The sequence below is a fragment of the Saccopteryx leptura genome, chromosome 3, assembly GCF_036850995.1.
Source record: "Saccopteryx leptura isolate mSacLep1 chromosome 3, mSacLep1_pri_phased_curated, whole genome shotgun sequence".
Taxonomy (NCBI): Eukaryota; Metazoa; Chordata; class Mammalia; order Chiroptera; family Emballonuridae; genus Saccopteryx; species Saccopteryx leptura.
Genome location: NC_089505.1, coordinates 193,764,409 through 193,785,583, shown reverse-complemented (window position 1 = coordinate 193,785,583; position 21,175 = coordinate 193,764,409). Strand labels below are relative to the sequence as shown.

Below are 21,175 nucleotides of genomic sequence, written 5' to 3'. Positions count from 1 at the left end.
GAAATAAATGGAGGTAGGAAGTAGGTTTCCCACTTGTTCTGCTTTTCAAAATGAACCATTCATCGTTTGAGGGTCAGAACTCAGCCACTCATTCACAGAATATGAGTCATACCCCTAATTTTAAAACAAACATTTATTTCAGAGAGAATTTTTATCTTGGCTGATTTTTACAGCTGGTCTTCCTGTCCTTTCTATGCTTGATTTAGGCTGGTTTCAGTAAGATTTTATCTTGGCTGATTTTTACAGCTGGTCTTCCTGTCCTTTCTATGCTTGATTTAGGCTGGTTTCAGTAAGATTGTTATCCTTGTAAATACGTATTCCTTCCAGTCAGTCCAAAGACTACCAGAAGTGTTTCCTTGGGATGAGGTAAGGACAGTTTGGGCATGGTTTTGGATAACTGCATGTGGATTCTTAGAGTCCTCCCATTCAGCACATGTCTTACCAACAGCTCACATGGTGTGCTTGGACTTTCTGCTACAGGAAGCATCGAGATGAACAATCTCACATGAGAATTTCTGTTAGAAAGGGAATCTCTAAGTGCAGATGCTTTGCAAATACACAGTATTTTATGTCCCTCTATCATGACTTCCGTTTTTGATCCAATGCTGTATCATTCCATCCAAAAAGTCCAGAAGATCCAGAAACACTTTGCCTTTTGGTAGCCAACTTCTGAGAAAAACAAAACTGTCATAATAGACTAACATAGGAGGAGAACAGCACACCAACAAATAAAGGACAGCAGCCCTAGAATCACATGGAATTATGAAATTTCAGTCTATGCTCATCACAGTGAGTTTACAACATAATGAAGAAGACACATGAAAACAAGGAAAATGTACAACAATCGAAATGAAGTAATAGATTGTAGTTGTGATGTATGCTTCAGAAGAGGAAGGGATGAGTAAGACTGCAGTGGTCTTGGCCCTGGCCGGGTAGCTCAGTTGGTTAGAACATTGTCCCAACATGACAGGGTTGTGGCTGGAACACTGGTCAGGACACATATAAGAATCAACTGAGGCATGCAAAAAAAATGTAGGACAATAAACTGATGTCTCTCTCTAAAGTTAATGTATAAAAATAAAATAAAGATTGCAGTGGTGTTAAGTGGCTTAGCCAAGATTTCAGGAATGATCAGTGTCACCCCATTAAATTTAATTTTCTAAATAAAATTTAAAAAAAATAAAGGAAGTAGCCATCAGGGAGCCCCAGGCATGGGGGAGTGTCCAGCATCCACCAAGGTGGGGACTGGCAGGACCATCGAGCTATAGGACAGTGTGTGGATGATGGGATAGGAAAGGATGTTAAGGGGCACAAAAGAGGCACAGGGTGTATGGGTGGGGGTGGGGAGAACCTAAAGTAAGTGACATCTAAGGGAGACCTGAAAGATAGCTTAGAACAGTGGTGCCCAAGCATGGTCCCTCAGCAGCAATGGCGGCATCATCTGGGAGCTCTGGTTATGAGCACCACTGGATTAGAAAGCAGGCACCAAAGTGTGGAGGTGAGGGTGGCAGCTGGAGGAGAAAGTGCTCAGATAGAGCAGAGCGTGTGCACATACCCAGAGGCCTTGAGCCAAGCATCTGTGAGGGCTGGAACAAGACAGCTACACCCACTTGTTTATGTCTCATCAACACTGCTTTCGCACACTATGCTGGCGGCATTGAGGAGTAATGGCAGCCACTGCATGGCCTGGGAAGCTGAAAACATTTATACGGTGGTCCTTCTGCAGAGTTTTTTGGCCCCTGATATAGGTGGCGGGACTGACATACCCTGGTGGTCTAGTCCAGGGGAGAAGACTAGCACAGGGACACCAGCCTCTGTCTTGAGCAAGTGACATACCTTTATGTGACATACCCATTGTGAATGTGAGAAAGAGCAGACCATTTTAAGGTCTTACCAATGCCCTGAAGTCCCTTTGCAGAGAGCAGGCTCATTCTAGCAGGTATGTGGGGGATCCATGGAGCCCCAAGTAAAACTGGGTGTGGAGAGGCTCTGTAAGGTTTAAAAACATAATTGCAGTTGATTTTTGCAAACTTTTTAAATCATGACTTGTAATTTTTAAAGTTCTTTTTTATTGTGATAAAACATTCTTAACATAAAATTTTAACCATTTTTTAAAATTTTTATTGAATTTATTGGCATGACATTGGTTAATAAAACTATACAGGCTTCAGATGCACAATTCTATAATGCATCATCTTGTGCACATTTGGATGGCATTGGGGAGATTCATTGTTGTGCGATCATCGTCCCATTCATCCCCAGAACTTCTTCATCATTTCAAACTGTAATTCTTGTATACACAGTATACTGACAATGACTCCCCATTTGCCCCTCCCCCAGCCCCTAGGAATCTCTGTTCTGTTTTCTATCTCTGAATTTGCCTATTCAGAGTACCCCCTGTAAGTGGAATCATACAGTACATGGTATTGGTTTTTCTGCTTCTGGCTTCTTTCACTTAGCATGATGTTTCAAGATTCATCCTTCTGGTAGAATGTATCTGAATTGCATTCCTTTTTTTTTTTTTTTTTTTTTTTTTTTACAGAGACAGAGAGTGAGTCAGAGAGAGGGATAGACAGGGACAGACAGACAGGAACGGAGAGAGATGAGAAGCATCAATCATTAGTTTTTCATTGCGCGTTGCAACACCTTAGTTGTTCATTGATTGCTTTCTCATACGTGCCTTGAGCGTGGGCCTTCAGCAGACCGAGTAACCCCTTGCTGGAGCCAGCGACCTTGGGTTCAAGCTGATGGGCTTTTTTTTTGCTCAAACCAGATGAGCCCGCGCTCAAGCTGGCGACCTCGGGGTCTCGAACCTGGGTCCTCTGCATCCCAGTCCAACGCTCTATCCACTGCGCCACCGCCTGGTCAGGCTGAATTGCATTCCTTTTTAAGTCTGGGTATTAGTCCCTTGTATGGACATACCACATGTTATCTATTCCTCTGTTGATGAACTTCAGGTTGTTCCCACCCTTTGGCTGTTGTGAATCATGCTGCTGTGAACACTGGTATACCGTGTCTGTGTGGGTCCTTGCTTTGAGTTCCTTCGGGTATAAAGCTAGAAGTGGAATCGCATGACCATATGCTAATTCTACGTTTAACTTTGTGAGGAACCACCAAACAGTTCTTCATGGCAGTTGTACCATTTCACATCTCTATCAGCAATGCACAGAGGTTCCAGTTTCTCCACATCCTCACAGATATTGGTTATTTTTCTTGTTTTATGTACGTATTTATTTATTTTTAAGTAATGGCCATCCCATGGGTGTGTTGTGGTATCTCATTGTGAACATGTAATTTATTCTTAAAGTGCAGTTAAAGGAGGTAAGAACACCATTTTATTATTGTTGTTGATTTTAGAGAGAAGAGAGAGAAAAGAAGGGATATTAACAGGAAGCATCAACTGACAGTTGCTGCTTCTCGTATGTGCATTGACCAGGCAAGCCCGGGGTTTTGAACTGGCTTCGTCTACTGCACCATGATGGGACAGGCAAGAACCCCATTTTATGTTGTCAGGGCTAGGGTAAAGAATTGGAAGCTGTAGTTAAACAACAATGAGACATTCTGCCAGGGAATGGAAGTGTTAACAAAGAACTTAATGAGCCTTATACCAGGGTGCTCACCTCCAGCTGCTCATTAGAATCTCCTAGTGCAGTGGTCCCCAACCTTTTTTGGGCCACGGACCAGTTTAATGTCAGAAAATATTTTCACAGACCGGCCTTTATGGTGGGATGGATAAATGTATCACGTGACCAAGACAAGCATTAAGAGTGAGTCTTCAACGGATGTAACAGAGGGAATCTGGTCATCTTTTAAAAAATAAAACATCATTCAGACTTAAACATAAATAAAATGGAAATAATGTAAGTTATTTATTCTTCCTCTCTTTTTTTCTTATTTGTATTTTATTTATTCATTTTAGAGAGGAGAGAGAGAGGGAAGGGGAGAAAGAGAGAGAGAGAGAGAGAGAGAGAGAGAGAGGAGAGAGGAGAGAGATACAGGGGGGAGGAGCAGGAAGCATCAACTCCCATATGTGCCTTGACCAGGCAAGCCCAGGGTTTCGAACCGGTGACCTCAGCATTTCCAGGTCGACCCTTTATCCACTGCGCCACCACAGGTCAGGCTATTTATTCTTTCTCTGCGGACCGGTACCGGTCCGTGGCCCGGGGTTGGGGACCACTGCCCTAGTGTATTTTTTTTAATGCCAATGCTGGCCCCTCCCTTCTGGAATTCTGATTCAGTTGGTCTGCATGAGTCTGGACATTGGTATTGTTTCTAAAAGCTCCCTGGATTCTTCTGATGTACAATGAGGATGAAATTCTTAGTCTGCAAGTGAGAAGAATAACAAAGGCCCTGAGACCAGTGCTTCGAGCTCTCGTTTCTCAGCCCCAGAGCCGCCACCGCCCCTGAGACACCCATTGTTCAGCTTAACCACAAACACAGTGAAAGCAGTCCTGTCCTAGGGCTGTAGGCAGCTTCCTCTGTGCCCTGAAGGAAGTACTTCCTCCAGAATCTGAAGAGCCAGGTGATAGAGCCCCACCTCTATTTGGTCTGTACGGTTAGTCAGCATCCAGTGGCCATGGGAGATTTCTCATATATCAGTTCCACTCAGTAGACTGAGAATATTCAAACACTGGCATGTTAGTTGGTGGGCTTCTCCCATGGCTCCAGCACTTTGTACCCAGAAGATTGAACCACTAGTGCTTCCTACACATGTGTGACATTGGATAATTGTCCTGGGCAGGCTTTCTGTCCAGGGCCTGGCCCAGATCAAGTTGTACCAGGTAGCATGTCTTCCTCCCCCTTTGTGGTCCATTCACCTGCCTGTCCACTGTTTAGGGGTATATAAGTTTGGATTGACATAATCTTTGCTTTGTGATACCCTGAACCCTGATAAATTTTGTTTATTATGTTTATTACTTTATCTATTTAAGTAGTCAGTGCAGGCTATAAAGACTTTATGAGCCAACTGCAGAGTTAGAGAGAACTGTCTCCATAAGACTGCCCTCAATTTCTGACACCAATTACAGGTATATACATTCAGGTTGTATAATTCCCTGAAAGGACTCACAGAACTCACTGAAAGCTCTCATGCTCGTGGTGACAGTTTCCGTCAGAGAAAAGATACAGATGAAAATTAGCCACTGGAAGAGGCTTGGAGGGCAGAGGTCGGGCGGGGCCCGGAGGCACGGGCAGCATCGCCTCCCCCAGCCACAGCGTGTAACAGTATTCATGGAGTGTTACCATAAGAGAAGCTCACCTGAGCTTTGGTGTGTAGCATTTTTGCTAGTGCTCAGTCATAGACTGCCCACGCAGCTGATCTTTTTGTCCCAGAGGTCTGGCAAATATCTTTAGTCATTTAGTTCCTCCAGAGATTGAAACTGATACCACACGGCCCAAAGCTCCCATCATAAATCACATTGTTAGACTGTCTGGTGGCCAAACAGACATGCTCATATCAGGCAGGAACATTCCAGAAGCCTAGACATCACCTCCCAATAGCCCAGGGCAAAGGTTAATTCTTCACCATGCACCAGCAGGTTCACTGCATAATCTAAGATCCTGAACCCAGGTTGTGTAATCAGAGGAATCAAGATTTTCATTTTATTTCTACCACTTATTAGCCGTGTAATCTTAGGCAAGTCACTTACAGCCTGGCCTCGGCATTCTTGTCTTTACAATAGGATGGTCAGATACTGATGTTGTATGTAAGACATCCCTACAGCTGCACAAAGAAAGGCTCAGTGACTCTGTCACAGCCCCTTTGCTTTGGGGAGGCTGGGTCTCAGGAGGTCTCAGGGCTTTTGTGGTCAAGAGGATGAAAAAGGTGCACAGCGTCCTGGAGACCATAAGACTACCACAGAGGGCAAGCCAGCGAGACACACCCCCTGGAGCAAGAACTTGTTAGTTTACAGGTCACCTGTGGGCCTCTGCTTTTGCTGCATCCAGCCACATTAGGGCAATGGATACTTTAAGACCCTCTCAAAATCCCTCAGTTTCAGAAAAGCATTTTTCTAACTGGATGGAGATTCTTCACATTCTCTGTTCATAAACGTGGGCCTTCCAGGCTCTCAGAGACCCAGCCCCCTGGTGGCCGTAGTATCTCATTACGCCTCCTCTAGCTGCTGCTGGGCCCTTACTTTGTGGTGGTGTGTAGCCGAGCATCTGAGAGTGTGCATGAGCGGACAGCTGGCGGCCTTCCCCAGGGGATGTGGAGAGAAGATGCTACATTTCCCCACCATGCCTTTGGGAATTACTCATCCAAGAAGTATTGTGGAAAAGTAGGCAGAGTGGAATGAGGAACCCTTACACTTAACCCTGACCAAGAAGTGCCAAGCTTGAATTTACATCTGACCTTCCTGTTCATTCTGTTGGTCTATGTTGAATTGCGTTCATGCTTTTTGCTGTAAATGGGGCCTATGCCCTGGAAACGATTATAAACATAATTCCATCTATGGGCTGAAAAAAGAAAATAAATTCTCAAATATCTATAACTTTCCTTTTTTTGTGTAAATCACAGGTATGAGGGTGGGGGATGAGAGGGCAGATGCTTAAAAAGATTGGTGGTTTGGATGTATGCATTGAATTGATCACAGAACCAGGAGAGAGGGGCAACAGATAAGTGTGGATGGCAACTGAGGACTCACCAAGAAGCCTTTGCTGAAGTGGAATTGTGATAGCACCATTTACTAAGTATGCACATTATTCTAGGCACTGTGCATATTTATTCCTTATCTTAAAAGCAGTGATATTCATTACAAGATTATACACTGTTGAAACAGTTGCCTCGCAAAACTGGGTACATGTTTAATTATGAATAAAATAAAAGTTACATTAAAAAAGTACATATGCAGCTTGGGTAAAGCCAGGTTTCAATCCATACTCTAACTACTCCATAGCGTATTCCTACTACTCTTGTGTCCTCCTTATCAGTTGTAGTAATATGTTACATTGCTATCAGGATGAATGATAATAATATTTTATCTTGCTATTTCAAATATGCCAATGGATGTGAGTGCTCACTGAATTCTGTAGTGAGATATAGCACTAGAGTGCTAAGAACATTAAATTGAGAGTCAGAAGTAACAGATTCTTGTCCTCCCGACCCCAATTCTGACTGCTCCTGTGGCCAGTTCTTTGTCCTTTGTCATAACAGACTGAGGAAGGAGGCCATTGAGGGGGCTGACTACCTCTGTAGATCAATTCGCCCTAGAGTGGGTGAGACCCACTAACCACGGGTGGAGGAGGGCGCCCAAGTCACTGTTAACGCCCTCAGCCGAGCGGCGGGGAGGCAGAGATCTGGGTGTCCCAGGCTGCCCATCTGGCACGCCTCATGGTTTAGAGCAGGAAGGTATTTGCAATTGTATTGAACCAGGGAAGGTCTTGACAGAAAGGCATTTCCAGCTTTTCTGAAAAACTCAAGCTCAGCCTCTGTTGACAATTCATTTGGGACCAGTTTCAATTCAGATGGTTGTCCCTCCAAGTGATTATTCTTCTGTCCCAAGCCTTTCCAGGAACTCTAGTGCAGGCAGGCTGCCAGAGGACGCTGGCCACCCAGATGTGCAGTGACCTTCCCCGGCCGGCTGGCTTCCAGGACATCGCCACAGCTGCTGGCCTCGCTGCTGGCCTGCCCTCCTCTTCTGTGCCTGGACACGCCCCCCTGTCTGTGTACACGGACATGTGCCATGTCCCCATGCAGTGGACCCGCCCACATGACCCATATCTCTTTGTGCCTAGGGGTGGCACAACTCCCTCAAAACACCCCCAGCATCCTGTCACCATGTTGACTTGGAATGATAATGGCAGAAGCCGAGAACCTAAGAAAAGCTTCGCCCAAGGCTTGACGGAGGCGGTCTCCATCAGGCTGATAGGCAAAGCAAACACCGGAGCTGAGCATTTCGGGAGGAGGGAGGAAGTATTAGGTTCCGTTTGGTGGCCAGAGGAGGAGCTGAGTTCATGGTCTGGTCAGCTGTGGTCTGGAGGAGTCCGTGCAGCGTGTCCTTGGGGCTTCTCCTTTGCGTAGTGACTCCCGGTTGGTCTGTTCACTGGACTTGGACCTACACTAAGTCAGGGGGCACCCAAGTAGGACTGTGTTCTTTCAAGTGGATTTAAATTTTTTAGCTATTATATTAAGTTTAGTTGTCTTATTCATCGCAGAAAATGTCGATAGATGAACAGAGCTGGGAAAAAAATATTATTTGTGATGCTAATAACATAAAAAGTGGAATATGTGTCCTCTTGCCTTTCCTCTTCCCACTAAAGCCCCAGCTGTCCATGGTCATGTCCACCTAGGCCTCCCCAGCAAAGCCCTGCTTCTAAGAAAGCCCTAGGTGGCGTGCATCGCTGCCCCTGACTGAGGGGCCCTGCACCTTGATGCACACTTGAACTTGCTTTTTGTGATGCTAGCGGGAGAGAGGGTTTGTTTAGACGGCATGTTATTGTCCACAGTCTCCATGTCTGACCCAAGCAGGATATCCTCTCTGAGGTATCAGTTCTACCATGACCTGGATCATAATAGGGTAGGTGGCATTGCGCTGGGGGGTGGGGGGGGGACTGGTGGTCCTGGCTCACTTGCCAGGGAAGTCAGGAGATCCTGATCTTCCTCCCTGAGCCAGCCCAGCCTGTAACACTGAAGGCATGCCCACTTCTAGCCAGCATTAGTGCTACGAGGGGCGCTGGGGTTTCCTGGACACCTTCAACCGCTCTTATCCCTAGCATCCTGTCCCTGTACACATGGAAAAGAAAGGATATTTGCTCTCAAGCTGCCTTCACTATAGTGCATCCCATGTATCAGTCTACCCTGCATTGTGTTTGGTAAAACAAAAAAATTATTTCCAATCTAGTCATCCCTCTGACTCACTGTCCCCATCTGAAGAGTGGAGGTAAAAATATAAACCTCACAAGTTTGTTATAAGGAGTAAATGACATGTTTGAATAGAGTTATTGGCATATAGTAGATGATCAATGTATGGAAGCTATTTGTGTTCATCTCCTAGGACTGCCATAACAATTACCACAGCTTTGTTGGTTTAAAACAACAGAAACTTGAACATCATGCTGCGTGAGATAAATTGGACAGAGAAGGACAAATAATGTATGATATCATTTATACATGGAATCAAAACAACTGAACTTGTAAAAACAGAGAGTAGAAAGGTAGTTACCTGGGGTGGGGGTGGAGGAGTTGGGGAGGTGTTTAAGGGAACCGACTTGCAAATAGTACATAAATAAGTTCTGGAGATCTAGCGCACAGCATAGATTTGGACAACACAGAGTATTCTAAACTTCAAAGTTGCTAAGAGACTAGTCTTAATTGTGCCCGACACACAAAAAGAAATTATAATTCTGTGATGTGATCAAAGTGTTAGCTGATGCTGTGGTAGTAATCATATTATAGTATATAAATGTATCACACCAACAGCACATTGTACCCATCAGACTTACACAGTGTCATATGTCAATTATTTCTCAGTTTAAAAAAAACAACACAGAAATGTATTCTCTTACAGTTCTGGCATCAGAAGTCTGAAACCAGGGTGTGGGCAGGGCTGCACTCCCTCAGAGACTGCAGGGAGACTCTCCCCTTGACTCTTCCTACTTCTGGCAGCTCCCAGTGTTCTTGACTTAGGGCCACCTGACTCCATTCCCTCTGCCTCCGTCTTCACAAGGTGTTATTTATTACTTTATTTTTAAATGTTATTTATTGATTTTAAGGAGATGGAGACAGAGACAGAAATGTTGATCTGTTCCTGTGTGTGCCCTGACCAGGGATCAAACCTGCAACCTCTGCGTATCAGGGCAATGCTCTAACCAGTTCATAGGGTGTTTCCGACTGTGTGTCTCAAATCTTTCTTTGCCTTTCTCTCATACGGACACTTGTTATTGGATTTAGAGCCTCCCTGGATAATTCAGGACGATCTTGTCTCGAAATCCTTAATTCCATTCCCTTTTCCCAAATAAAGCCCCTTCCCAGGATTCAGATGGACAGATCTTTTAAGGGTCAACCGTGCAGTCCACTACTCTATCTGATTAGTGCTACAAATTAAGGTTGATATGTGTCTGTTCTTTGTGTCCGTGGGCACTTGTGTGAACTTCCTTCTAGCATGGAATATAAGCTGTCGTTTCTTTTCCCTCCCGCTTTCCACCCTTCTCTGAAGAGCAAATTCCCGGGGTCAGGGGTGCCGAGGAGAGAGTGGGAGCCTGAGTGTGTTGGGGTGTGTCAGACAGCCCACTCTGCACAGTTTGGCCAGGGGCTCAGCTCACCACCCAGATGGTTTCTGGCCTGAATGGACTTGGAGGGAGCCTGCCCAGTGAGGCTCCATGCTGGACACAGCAGAAGGAGCAAGTACTCAGTTCTTATTGAGGACACAGTCAGAAAGGTCATTGGAAAGTAGGCCAGGCTTAGATTCAAGCCACCCTGACAAAGATTGACGCCACTGTCTCAAAATATTAATGATGGAGGAAACTGTAAAAGCAAGTAGCGTGAACACCAGCCAGGGCAAGGGTCCTGGCCAGTTATCTTAGACCACCAGCTCAAAGCTCCAAATGCTACCTCGACACCTGGGATGACACAGGGATCCCTACCTCAGTAGGTGGCCCAGCCCACTCTTAACAGTTTTGGTTATCTGCTAATGTCCACTAACATTAATGTCGTTTGGAGCTCAGTTCTGTTTTCCTGCCTTGCAGACAGACAGCCCTTTATAGACCCGAGCCTGCACTGGGCCTCAGCTTGCCTGCACCTCCCCAGGCCACACATCCTCAGTTGCCTCCACTCTGACTTGCCTGCCTTGTGTCCAGACCTCTTGTTAACATGATCACTCCACCCTGGACGTGTCCCATTCTGCCAGTGAAACCTTGTGTCGGTATTCTGACTGTGACTTTACCAATGCCATATACTGTTGCAGTATTGGTTCCTTTATTCTGAACACTCTTTTTTTTTAATGAAGCTTATAATTACTCTAACTCTTTAGTCACCATACCAAACTGTCAGTTCATATTGAATGTGTAGGCCAACAAAGATTCCTAGGCTCTTTCATTCGAACCATTCTTAGGCCAACTATTCTCTCCAGTTTCGCTGCTAAACTAATCGAGCTATTGAAACCAAGGACCAGTATTTGCATTTATTCTCAGTAATCTTAAATTTATTGGTTTTGTGCCATCACTTTCAGGTTCTGAGGATATATTTGAATATTAATTGCAATAATATATTAAGTGTCCCTTCCAACCTCTGAATATGATAGCCAGAACACTACTAACATGTTGAACAGAATAGACCTTGGACAGAGTTCTGGCATATCATTTGCTCCATGCTGATGTTGAACAATTAAGGTCCACTGTACACACTAGAAACAAAGTAAATGATGAATGAATATGCGGTCCACTTCCTTTGAGATGTGCCTGTTAAGACAGCCATGAAGGTATCTAATTATGCTATCATCCACCCCACCTTGCTCCGACTCAGAACCCCAAGGACATCAGGGTTGAGCCTGTTTTTAATATTTAACCTAAATGAGGTGCCTTCTGCAGACAGAAGGGAGTCTTCTGGTTTAATAATATCATACAACAGAAAGGAGATTGGCATGTCAGGATGCAGAGTCCTTGCCATGTCTGGTGACCCCTCCCATCAGGTCCAGGTGTGCTGTCTCCTAAATGGTCAGATGATTTCCCCAGAACTGACACAAGCTCCTCAGTCTGTGTTCCTTCCTCTCTATAATTGTACCTGTGCCTCTGTTCTGCACAGACATACATGACAGACGGTCACGGATTTCACTCACACTGAGAAACTCTCAGGGCTGGGTGAGCTAGGCACAGCAGCCCCGCTTATTGCCGTGACCTCAGAATGCATTCTGAGGACTATATGTATCCAGTTTAGGAGTGTCTTCCATTCAGAGTGGTTAGTTGCTCTTTATAGGACTTGGAGTCGATGGGGATACATTCCCACATCGCTCAGTATAGAGGTGTCTTATTTTTTTATCACTTCTGAAACAGTCTACATTTATGGTATTGGGAGAAACAGTTTTGTATTACAGCAGAGATGTGTGTGGCTTCCTTTGTTAAAGTCTGTTTTTCTTCCTGGAGAGGATTGAGCCCATATAAAATGTATAATAGCTTTTTGAAAGTGTGTTTTTCTACACTTCTTGACGATAGAAAGAACCAGAAGAAAAGGAGCATCTATTATTTAGAACTGTATTGGCCTAGGGGACACCGAAGGAGGCAGCTGAGTTTGACCTCAGTCTTAGCTGCTTATCTCTGAGCTCCCTCAGTCCCATTTATGTGTAGCGCCTGCTCCGTGGGAAAGAGGCTAGAGAGTTCACAGTGCTTAGGAACTTAGGGCTAGAAAACTTTAGCTTATACCTGAGTGTCTGAAACCTTGCTGTGCCTGTGAATCATCCGGAGATCTTGTTAAAATACAGACTCTGAATCAATCAGGAGGCCTGGGTGGGGCCTGACGTTCTGTATTTCTAAACCTGCTGGGGGGTGCTGGTGTTGCTGGGCTGAGGACCACCTGGAATGGCACGGCCTTGGGCCACTGAGCTACATTTTAAAATACTGAGAGAGAGATAAATATAAGTGTAGATATAAAGATGCTGAAGATGATGTATTCAGAACAGTGATTATCAAACTGTGTAGTAAACCCTAAATGAATCTGTCTCGATTCATCTATCAACTCTCCCTCTACTTTCACTTTTCTGACAATAACGTTTAAGCAGTGTGATCTGCATTTGTGTTTCTTTTGTAACTTCGTGTTTATGTACCCTGTGTGGCTCCACAAGGTGTCGAAGAAATCTTTCTGCTGTGGCAGCAACATCCAGAGATGAACGCTTTGGGGCCCAGCTGAACCACTGGTGCTCTCAGCCCTGAGAAGGCAGCTGGGGGACACAGAGGCCATTTGCAGAAATCCCACTTATTTTCTTCTCATCCTTGTCCCTTTCTTGCTCCCTGCCTTTTCCCTGCTGTGCTCTTTTGCACCTTCATAATTTACCTCTTACTTCCTTTCATTCCTGTGACTAGTCAGTCTCCCAGTATATCAGGGACATGGTGGCGTACTGTGGTGCCCACTAGTGGTTCACTGAAAAGACTGCAAGACACAGTACTCTCCCTCACAGTGTTTCTCACTGGTGGGAGGAGGTAATGGAGAAAAGTAATGGAGCCCAGGGAAAGGGCACATGCCATAGAATTAAGAGTCATATCTCCTCCAAGCTGCACTGGTAATAGGAGGCATGGTCCTTCTAAATGTGGGAGGAGGATGGGTTGAAATTTTTATCAGTCTGGCCCTTTTCGCTCCAGTTCAGTGTTCATTTTTGTATCCTTGATTTGTCATTATTATTATCTGGAAAAGATGTTTATCAATGGATGACATTTTAAACAATACAAGGAGTCCTCAAGTTACAACAGTCTTGACATACGACATTTCGAGTTTACGATGCTCACTGCCATAAAAACTTAAAAAAAATTGAGATGTGAGTGTTTCAGCTTATGCCATTAGCATCATATTTTTTTTTACTCATTTTTTTCTGCTACTTCAGTACAGTGTATTTATGTCCTTTTCCTTTTTCTGTGTCTTAGTTGTGTGTTTATGTTCTAGATTATGATTTTACAACTGTATTAGAATAGGTAAGTGACTTAGGCTAGGGTGTGTTTCGACTTACACCAAAATTCAGATTATGTCACTATCATAGGAACGGAACTGGTGTCGTAACCCACCAGTAACCCGAGGACCCCCTGGGTATGTGAAACTTGTCAATGCGAAGTCTTTTTGGTCCATTGGCAGAAGACCAGCCATAGACGCTATACAGAGGTCTTTAGAGCCAACTAGGCCAGTGTCTCTAAATAAGCAATGTAAATAAACCAAGGTACCACTGAGAATCAAGTCAATGTTCTTTTTCAAACTAGGGTTTTTAAAAAGTACCTTCAAAGGGGTTTTCTAGTTTTGTATGTTGTGCATTCAGTTGTATGGGCAATTTTACATTTGCATTGCTAATGGACCTCTTTCTGAATGTGTTTGACATTTTGCTTGGCTTTGAAAGGACTTTACTGCTGCTGCTTTTTCTTTCCTGAAGCTATCTTGGACTAATTAACCTATTCCCTTACTGGTTGGGCCTACTATATGCAAATATTCTCATTTCAGATTCTGACATACCACTCTTACGTGAACATCCTTGATGAAATCCTGTGGGGTTTTATTGGCTCAGTGCTACTGTGGAGCCAGCAGGGGGCGTATGGAATGGTTGGCTTTGAGTACATCTCCCGTAACTTTTCTTTGCTAGTTGGTATGAATGTGGGAGCTCATTCAATTCCCTTTCTTAAGGATGACTCTTGAAATCTATAGATAAAAGATCATTCATTATCAGTACTTTTTAAGCAGCCCAAAAAGGGGAACTGTTTTTGATGCTTTATAGTTTAATTTTATTTTTTCAGTTTTTTTAAAATAGCTTGGTCATTTTAATTGGTTTGCAAGTATTGGGTGTAAATTATGTGGTACACTCTTTATGCAGAACACAGTTACCTAGGACTTTAAAAAGCTGTAGGTCAGGCCCTGGCCAGGTATCTCAGTTGGTTGGATTGTTGTCGTGATACACCAAGGTTGTGGGTCACATACAAGACTTGAACCATTGAATGCATAAATAGGAGGTACTACAAATTGATGCTCTCTCTCTCTCTCTCTCTCTCTCTCCTTCTTCCTCTCTCTCTAAAATCAATTTTTTAAAAATTTTAATAACTTTAGGTCAGAAAGGTAAATAATTGACATTACTCTTTTTTTTCTGTGACAGACAGAGTCAGAGAGAGGGACAGATAGGGACAGACGGACAGAAATAAAGAGAGATGAGAGGCATCAGTTCTTTGTTGCGGCTCCTTAGTTGTCCATGACATTACTCCTTTGCACAGATGTTACTTCAGCATTAACATTTTAGGTCTTTAATTTTTGTTTCTGTTTCAGTCTCTGAATTGCCTCTCATCATATGAGAAACCCTATTATTATTGAAATGTCCTTTGATGTTGAGGCACCAAATTTCTAAACCTCCAACTTCAGTATATAGCTGATCACAATCATTGTGGCGGGGAAGCTTTCTCTTGTGTCATTTGTACTGTTTTTCATGATGTTAGTTAGTGATATCAAGCAAAACCAACAAGGACTACTAAATCATTGGTCAAAAAAGAATTACAGATTCGGGTGGGGAGTGATAACAGTATAGGAGAGGTGGGGAATAGGCTGGTGTTGGGAGGGGAGCAGCGATGGGAAGAAAAGTGCCTGTTGAATAAGGATAGGGCTGTGGCTTCAGCTAGACAGCAATCAGATGCTGAAGGCTGCTGCTTTACTGTTTTAAAATCAGATTGTAGAAACAAGGGTCTGGGTAGGGGGACTGCCAAACCCTGAGGGCCTAGAATTCCCACCACAGGATCTCACAGCTTCCCAGGATCACAGCATGTAACATTGGTCCCTGTAGGTTCCATTGATTTTCTGCCTCTTGCTAGGTGGGCTTCTGTTTGCCCACATGGCTGTGGTGACTCGGAATTCAGTGGTTACTGAGAGACTGATGTATGTGCCTATGAGAAATAGCTCACAACTCACTGTGTGTTCGGGTTTAAACACACAGTTCTGATAGGTCTGAAAGAAGTTTCATCTCGAAGGTTAATGGTAGGCTGGCTCTTTCCAAGGGGAAAAGGAGAGGGGTGTGTGAAGAGGAAACACAAAGGCCTCTTGGAACATCAGGGATGAAGCAAGTGTGTGACTGTCATTAAAAAAAACGTTTCATATATCTGCCCAAGATTTTTAAAAAATGGTATTCATATTCTTTTTTTAACTGTCTCAAAGATTTCTTTTGGTTTTCTGTTACTGTAGGAGTGGCTGTACTGGGAATTCTTTGGAAACTTGTAGAGAACGGGATTATTTCTGGCCTCCTTGGCTGAGTTGGCGTGTGTGTGTGTGTGTGTGTGTGTGTGTGTGTGTGTGTGTGTGTGTGTGTGAAGAGAGAATTGCTGTAAAGTTAGGATGGACCCAGACTCAGGTGAAATCTTTGAGTAGTGCTTTGAGAGATGGGGACTCAGCGATAAGGTGCAGAGTTCAGGGCTCTCCCTCCTCTCTTGCTCCGCCCCAGGGCCCAGCTCTGAGGGCACAGGTGATGTTCACTGATGTCATCATCCCTATGGATTTCATTCGGTTTTCCAGCAAGGAACAGAAGAGGTGAGAAATGGGACCAATGTTTCTGCAAAGGAAACGTAAGAAACACATTGTCTAGAACTAGAAAAACAGGAGAGAAGGTATTGAGAAATGTGGCTTAGAGAATTTGCTAACTTCATAAAATGGTGTCCACTTTAAGTTTGTTTTGTTTTTTGTTTTGTTTTGTTTTTGTGACAGAGACAGAGAGAGAGTCAAAAAGAGGGACAGATAGGGACAGACAGACAGGAAGGGAGTGAGATGAGAAGCGTCAGTTCTTCATTGTGGCTCCTTAGTTGTTCATTGATTGCTTTCTCATATGTGCCTTGACCGGGGGGCTGCAGCAGAGCAAGTGACCCCCTTGTTCAAGCCAGTGACCTTGGGCTTCAAGCCAGTGACCTTTGGGCTCAAGCCAGTGACCATGGGGTCATGTCTACGATCCCACGCTCAAGCCAAGGACCCTGCACTCAAGATGGTGAGCCCGCACTCAAGCTGGTGAGCCCGCACTCAAGCTGGATGAGCCTGCACTCAAGCTGGATGAGCCTGCACTCAAGCTGGCGACCTCTGGGTTTCAAACCTGGGTCCTTTGCATCCCAGTCCAACGTGCTATCTACTGCACCACCACCTGGTCAGGCCCACTTTAAGTTTGACACTCTCTATGTCTTAACAGTCTTCCTGATGTGTTATCCATCATGACCAGCGTTTTATCTGTTTTAATGCTGGGACTAGAATCGGATTTTCAGGATTCATGTTGAAGCCAAAGCATAGTCTTAGTCTTGCCAATGATGTCCTTTTCCAGTGCTGATATCGTGATTTCTTTTTTTCTTCTTTTTTCTAGAGAGAGGTTGGAAGATAGAGAGAGGCTCCCATATGCACCCTAACCAGGATCCACCAGGCAACCCCATCTGGGGCTGATGCTCTGCCCATCTTGAGCCATGCTCACAACTGAGCTTTTCTTAGTGCCTGAGGCAGAGGCTCCAAGAGCCATCCTCAGTGCCTGGGGCCAGTACAATCAAACCAATCAAGTTATGGCTATGGGAGAGAAGGAGGAGAGAGAGAGAGAGAGAGAGAGAGAGAGAGAGAGAGAGAGAGAGAGAGAGAAAGGAGGGTAGGGGTGAAGAAACAGATGGTTGTTTCTCCTGTGTGCCCTGATCAAAAATCAAACCCGGACATCCACATGCCAGGCCACACTCTACCACTGAGCAAACCAGCCAGGGCCAATATCATGATTTATTTTCCCTCCTTCTCTTCCCTTCCCTTTCTCTTCCCCTTGTCACAACCCTCTCTCTTCCTTTTCCCAGATTCCAGAGCCTCTGCTGGTGGACCGCACCCACGGGGAGATGATTCCTCATGAAGAGCCTGGATCCCCGACCAAAATCCCATGTGATTTTCCATTCATTAGACTAAAATCAGAGCCAGCCAGACAGTGAAACAGTCACCGTGGAGGGGGGACGGCGAAAAATGAAATCCAACCAAGAGCGGAGCAACGAATGCCTGCCTCCCAAGAAGCGCGAGATCCCCGCCACCAGCCGGCCCTCGGAGGAGAAGGCCACAGCCCTGCCCAGTGACAACCACCGGGCAGAGGGCGTGGCATGGCTCCCAGGCAACCCTGGTGGCCGAGGTCATGGGGGTGGGAGGCATGGCCCAGCTGGGACTTCAGTGGAGCTTGGTTTACAACAGGGAATAGGTTTACACAAAGCGCTGTCCACGGGGCTGGACTACTCCCCACCTAGCGCACCCAGGTCTGTCCCGGCAACTACCACGCTGCCCACGGTGTACCCTCCCCCACAGTCAGGGACTCCGGTGTCGCCCGTGCAGTACACTCACCTGCCACACACCTTCCAGTTCATTGGGTCCTCCCAATACAGTGGGCCCTACACAGGGTTTATCCCCTCACAGCTGATCTCCCCAACGGCCAGCCCCGTCACCAGTGCAGTGGCCTCTGCTGTGGGGGCCACCACTCCATCCCAGCGTTCCCAGCTGGAGGCCTATTCCACTCTGCTGGCCAATATGGGCAGTCTGAGCCAAGCCTCAGGACACAAGGCTGAGCAGCAGCAGCAACACTTAGGCAGGACTCCAGGGCTCATTGCACCAGGGTCCCCGCCACCCCCCCAGCAGAACCAGTATGTCCACATTGCCAGCTCTCCACAGAACGCTGGGCGCACGGCTTCTCCTCCGGCTGTCCCCGTTCACCTCCACTCCCACCAGACGATGATCCCACACACGATCACTCTGGGGCCCTCCCCCCAGGTCGTAGTGCAATACACCGACTCCGGCAGCCACTTCATTACTCGGGAGGCCAGCAAGAAGGCTGAGAGCAGCAGGCTGCAGCAGGCCATGCAGGCCAAGGAGCTCTTGAACGGGGAGATGGAGAAGGGCCGGAGGTATGGGGCGCCCACCGTGGTGGACCTGGGCCTGGTAAAGGCTGGCAGCAAGTCAGCCCCTCACCCTTACGAGTCCAGGCACGTGGTTGTCCACCCCAGCCCCGCAGACTACAACAATCGGGACTGCTCTGGGCTCCGGGCCTCTGTGATGGTCCTACCCAACAGCAACACCCCCGTGTCCGACCTGGAAGTGCAGCAGGTCACACACCGCGAGGCCTCCCCCTCCACCCTCAACGACAAAAGCGGCCTGCATTTAGGGAAGCCCGGGCACCGATCCTACGCACTCTCACCCCAACAGGCTCTGGGCCCTGAAGGCGTGAAGGCCGTCGCTGCGCTGTCACCCCACACGGTCATTCAGACGACACATAGTGCTTCGGAGCCACTCCCCGTTGGACTGCCAGCCACAGCCTTCTACGCAGGCACTCAGCCGCCTGTCATCGGCTACCTGAGCAGCCAGCAGCAAGCGATCACATATGCCGGCAGCCTGCCCCAGCACCTGGTCATTCCCGGCACCCAGCCCCTGCTCATCCCGGTGGGCAGTGCGGACGTGGAGGGGTCGGGGGCCACCCCCGCAATAGTCACGTCGTCACCCAAGTTTGCAGCAGTGCCTCACACGTTCGTCACCACCGCCCTCCCCAAGAGTGAGAACTTCAGCCCAGAGGCCCTGGCCACCCCGGCCACCTACCCGGCCATGGTACAGGCCCAGATCCACCTGCCTGTGGTGCAGTCCATGGCCTCCCCAGCAGCTGCACCCCCGACGCTGCCCCCCTACTTCATGAAAGGCTCCATCATCCAGCTGGCCAACGGGGAGTTGAAGAAGGTGGAGGATTTGAAAACGGAGGACTTCATCCAGAGCGCAGAGATCAGCAGCGACCTGAAGATCGACTCCAGCACCGTGGAGAGGATTGAGGACAGCCACAGCCCGGGCATTGCTGTGATCCAGTTCGCCGTCGGGGAGCACCGGGCACAGGTAATGTTCTCCTGGCTCACACGGATGGGGGGACACCCTGCTTCAGGCCCTTGTTTCCTGGCAAGGTGAACTTCCTCCAGGACGCGAGCCATCTCTGCGCTGGGGGAAATGAAAGATTTTTATTTATACCTAGACTTTAAATTCTGAATCTAAGATCCTCAAGAGAATTAAGCGTCAATGCCCCAAAACGTCCGCTGTTTTTAAAGGAAAGAGCTTCTCTATATCTAGAGGGAGACTATCAAGTACCATCCTCAAGACAATTTAAGAAAATCACCACTTAAGTTATGTTTTTGTCCTGGGATCAGATGGGACCCTGATTGAGAAAGGCTGCCTGGTTTAAGGCCCATCTAGACGACATTCTGCTCTCTCTTTTTTGCCCCCATCAGGGAAAGATGTTGCTGGGCAGGTAAGGGCTTCCGATGCCCAGAGTCACCATATCTCATTATCAACACCTATGTTTTAAAATGTGAGTTTTATTATTGTTCAGGTATAATAAGGCCAGTAGATGAGGAGATGATGGCCATTGAAAACATAGACTTTTATATCACAGATCCCAAGAGGGAACGTGCCATGTGGGACAACATGGGGCAGCATCAGGCCGATCGGGGGCAGAGGGAGTGGGGAGCAGAAGGTGGGCAGGAGCCTTTATGGTGGTTCCCGTGAGCAAGCATGCGTGAGACAGGGTAAGCAGGTTAGGACTGGCTAGTTGGAATAATTTCAGTGAGTTCTCTCTCTAGTTGCCTGAGCAGTGGCCTGGAGTGTGGAAGCCTGGTGGAAGGGGGTAGCTGGGGGTGTGGGTGGGTGTTTTACCCGTGAAGGGCACTCTCCTGGGAGAGTTGGTTGCTCTCTAGGATTTAGCTAACCCTGAGGGCCACCTCCCTCCAGACCAGCAAGGCTCCCAGATGTCAGAGCGTCAGAACACGGGAAACAAAAGGCATGGTTGATACAATCCGAGAAGTCTGGGCTGTCCCCGGTGTTGCCCTGGGTTTGTGGTGAACAGGAACCCCAAGGGTCATATGCAGTTCACCTGAGTCATGTTAAAAACCAGAACTATGATTAAACTCTCTTATAATTTCCCTGGGCTCCTTCAGCCCACCCTTTTCCAGTCTCTTAAGTCTCTTGAATGTACTTATTCCACAGCCCATTATGTGAAATAGCAACTTCACTGCCCAGGTGGCATGAGTCAGACAGGTCAGACCTGCAGGAACTTTCCTGGCTGTGGAGCCCCCCTCTCTGGGAGTGTTTCCATCAGGGACTTTGAAATTCTCGGGTATGACAGTGCCCCCTTCAGGTTTGAGCTGAAAAGGGTCCAAGGCTTAGTCGAGAGTTGGGACATTCACAGAAAATAAAAAAACAAAAAATAAAGACAAACTCGTTAACGTTTTCAGTTGTTTTAAGTATATTTTTAAAAGATCAAGTGAGGTGGGGGAGGCCAATTTTCTAAGGGTTTTCTGGATCAGCCTGTGAATGACCAGATGCGGTATCTTGCACAAGGTCAGGGGACCTGCCTTGCCAAGAGCCTTTAGCCCCAAATACTTCCCCTGTTTATGATACGATGTCACTGTAGGCTTAGACTCTTTGGTAAGGCTCAAGAAAGATTTCTCAAAGTTCTGATTCGAAGAAAGAGCAAAAGTCAAGATTTTTTTTTAACTGCATTCTTATTTACAA

At 46.4% G+C, this 21,175-nt stretch overlaps 1 protein-coding gene across 6 annotated transcripts in view; it reads left to right on the top strand.

Moving 5' to 3' along the window:
• The window catches only part of ATXN1 (ataxin 1), a 577,099-nt gene that overhangs the window by 543,534 nt on the left and 12,390 nt on the right, over window positions 1-21,175 (top strand). For all 6 annotated transcript variants that reach the window (XM_066377111.1, XM_066377106.1, XM_066377108.1 and 3 more), the window contains one exon: window positions 17,455-19,507. In XM_066377111.1, coding sequence (XP_066233208.1) covers window positions 17,615-19,507 — 1,893 coding nt within the window. In that variant the 5' untranslated portion in view covers window positions 17,455-17,614. The remainder of the gene's footprint in view (window positions 1-17,454; window positions 19,508-21,175) is intronic.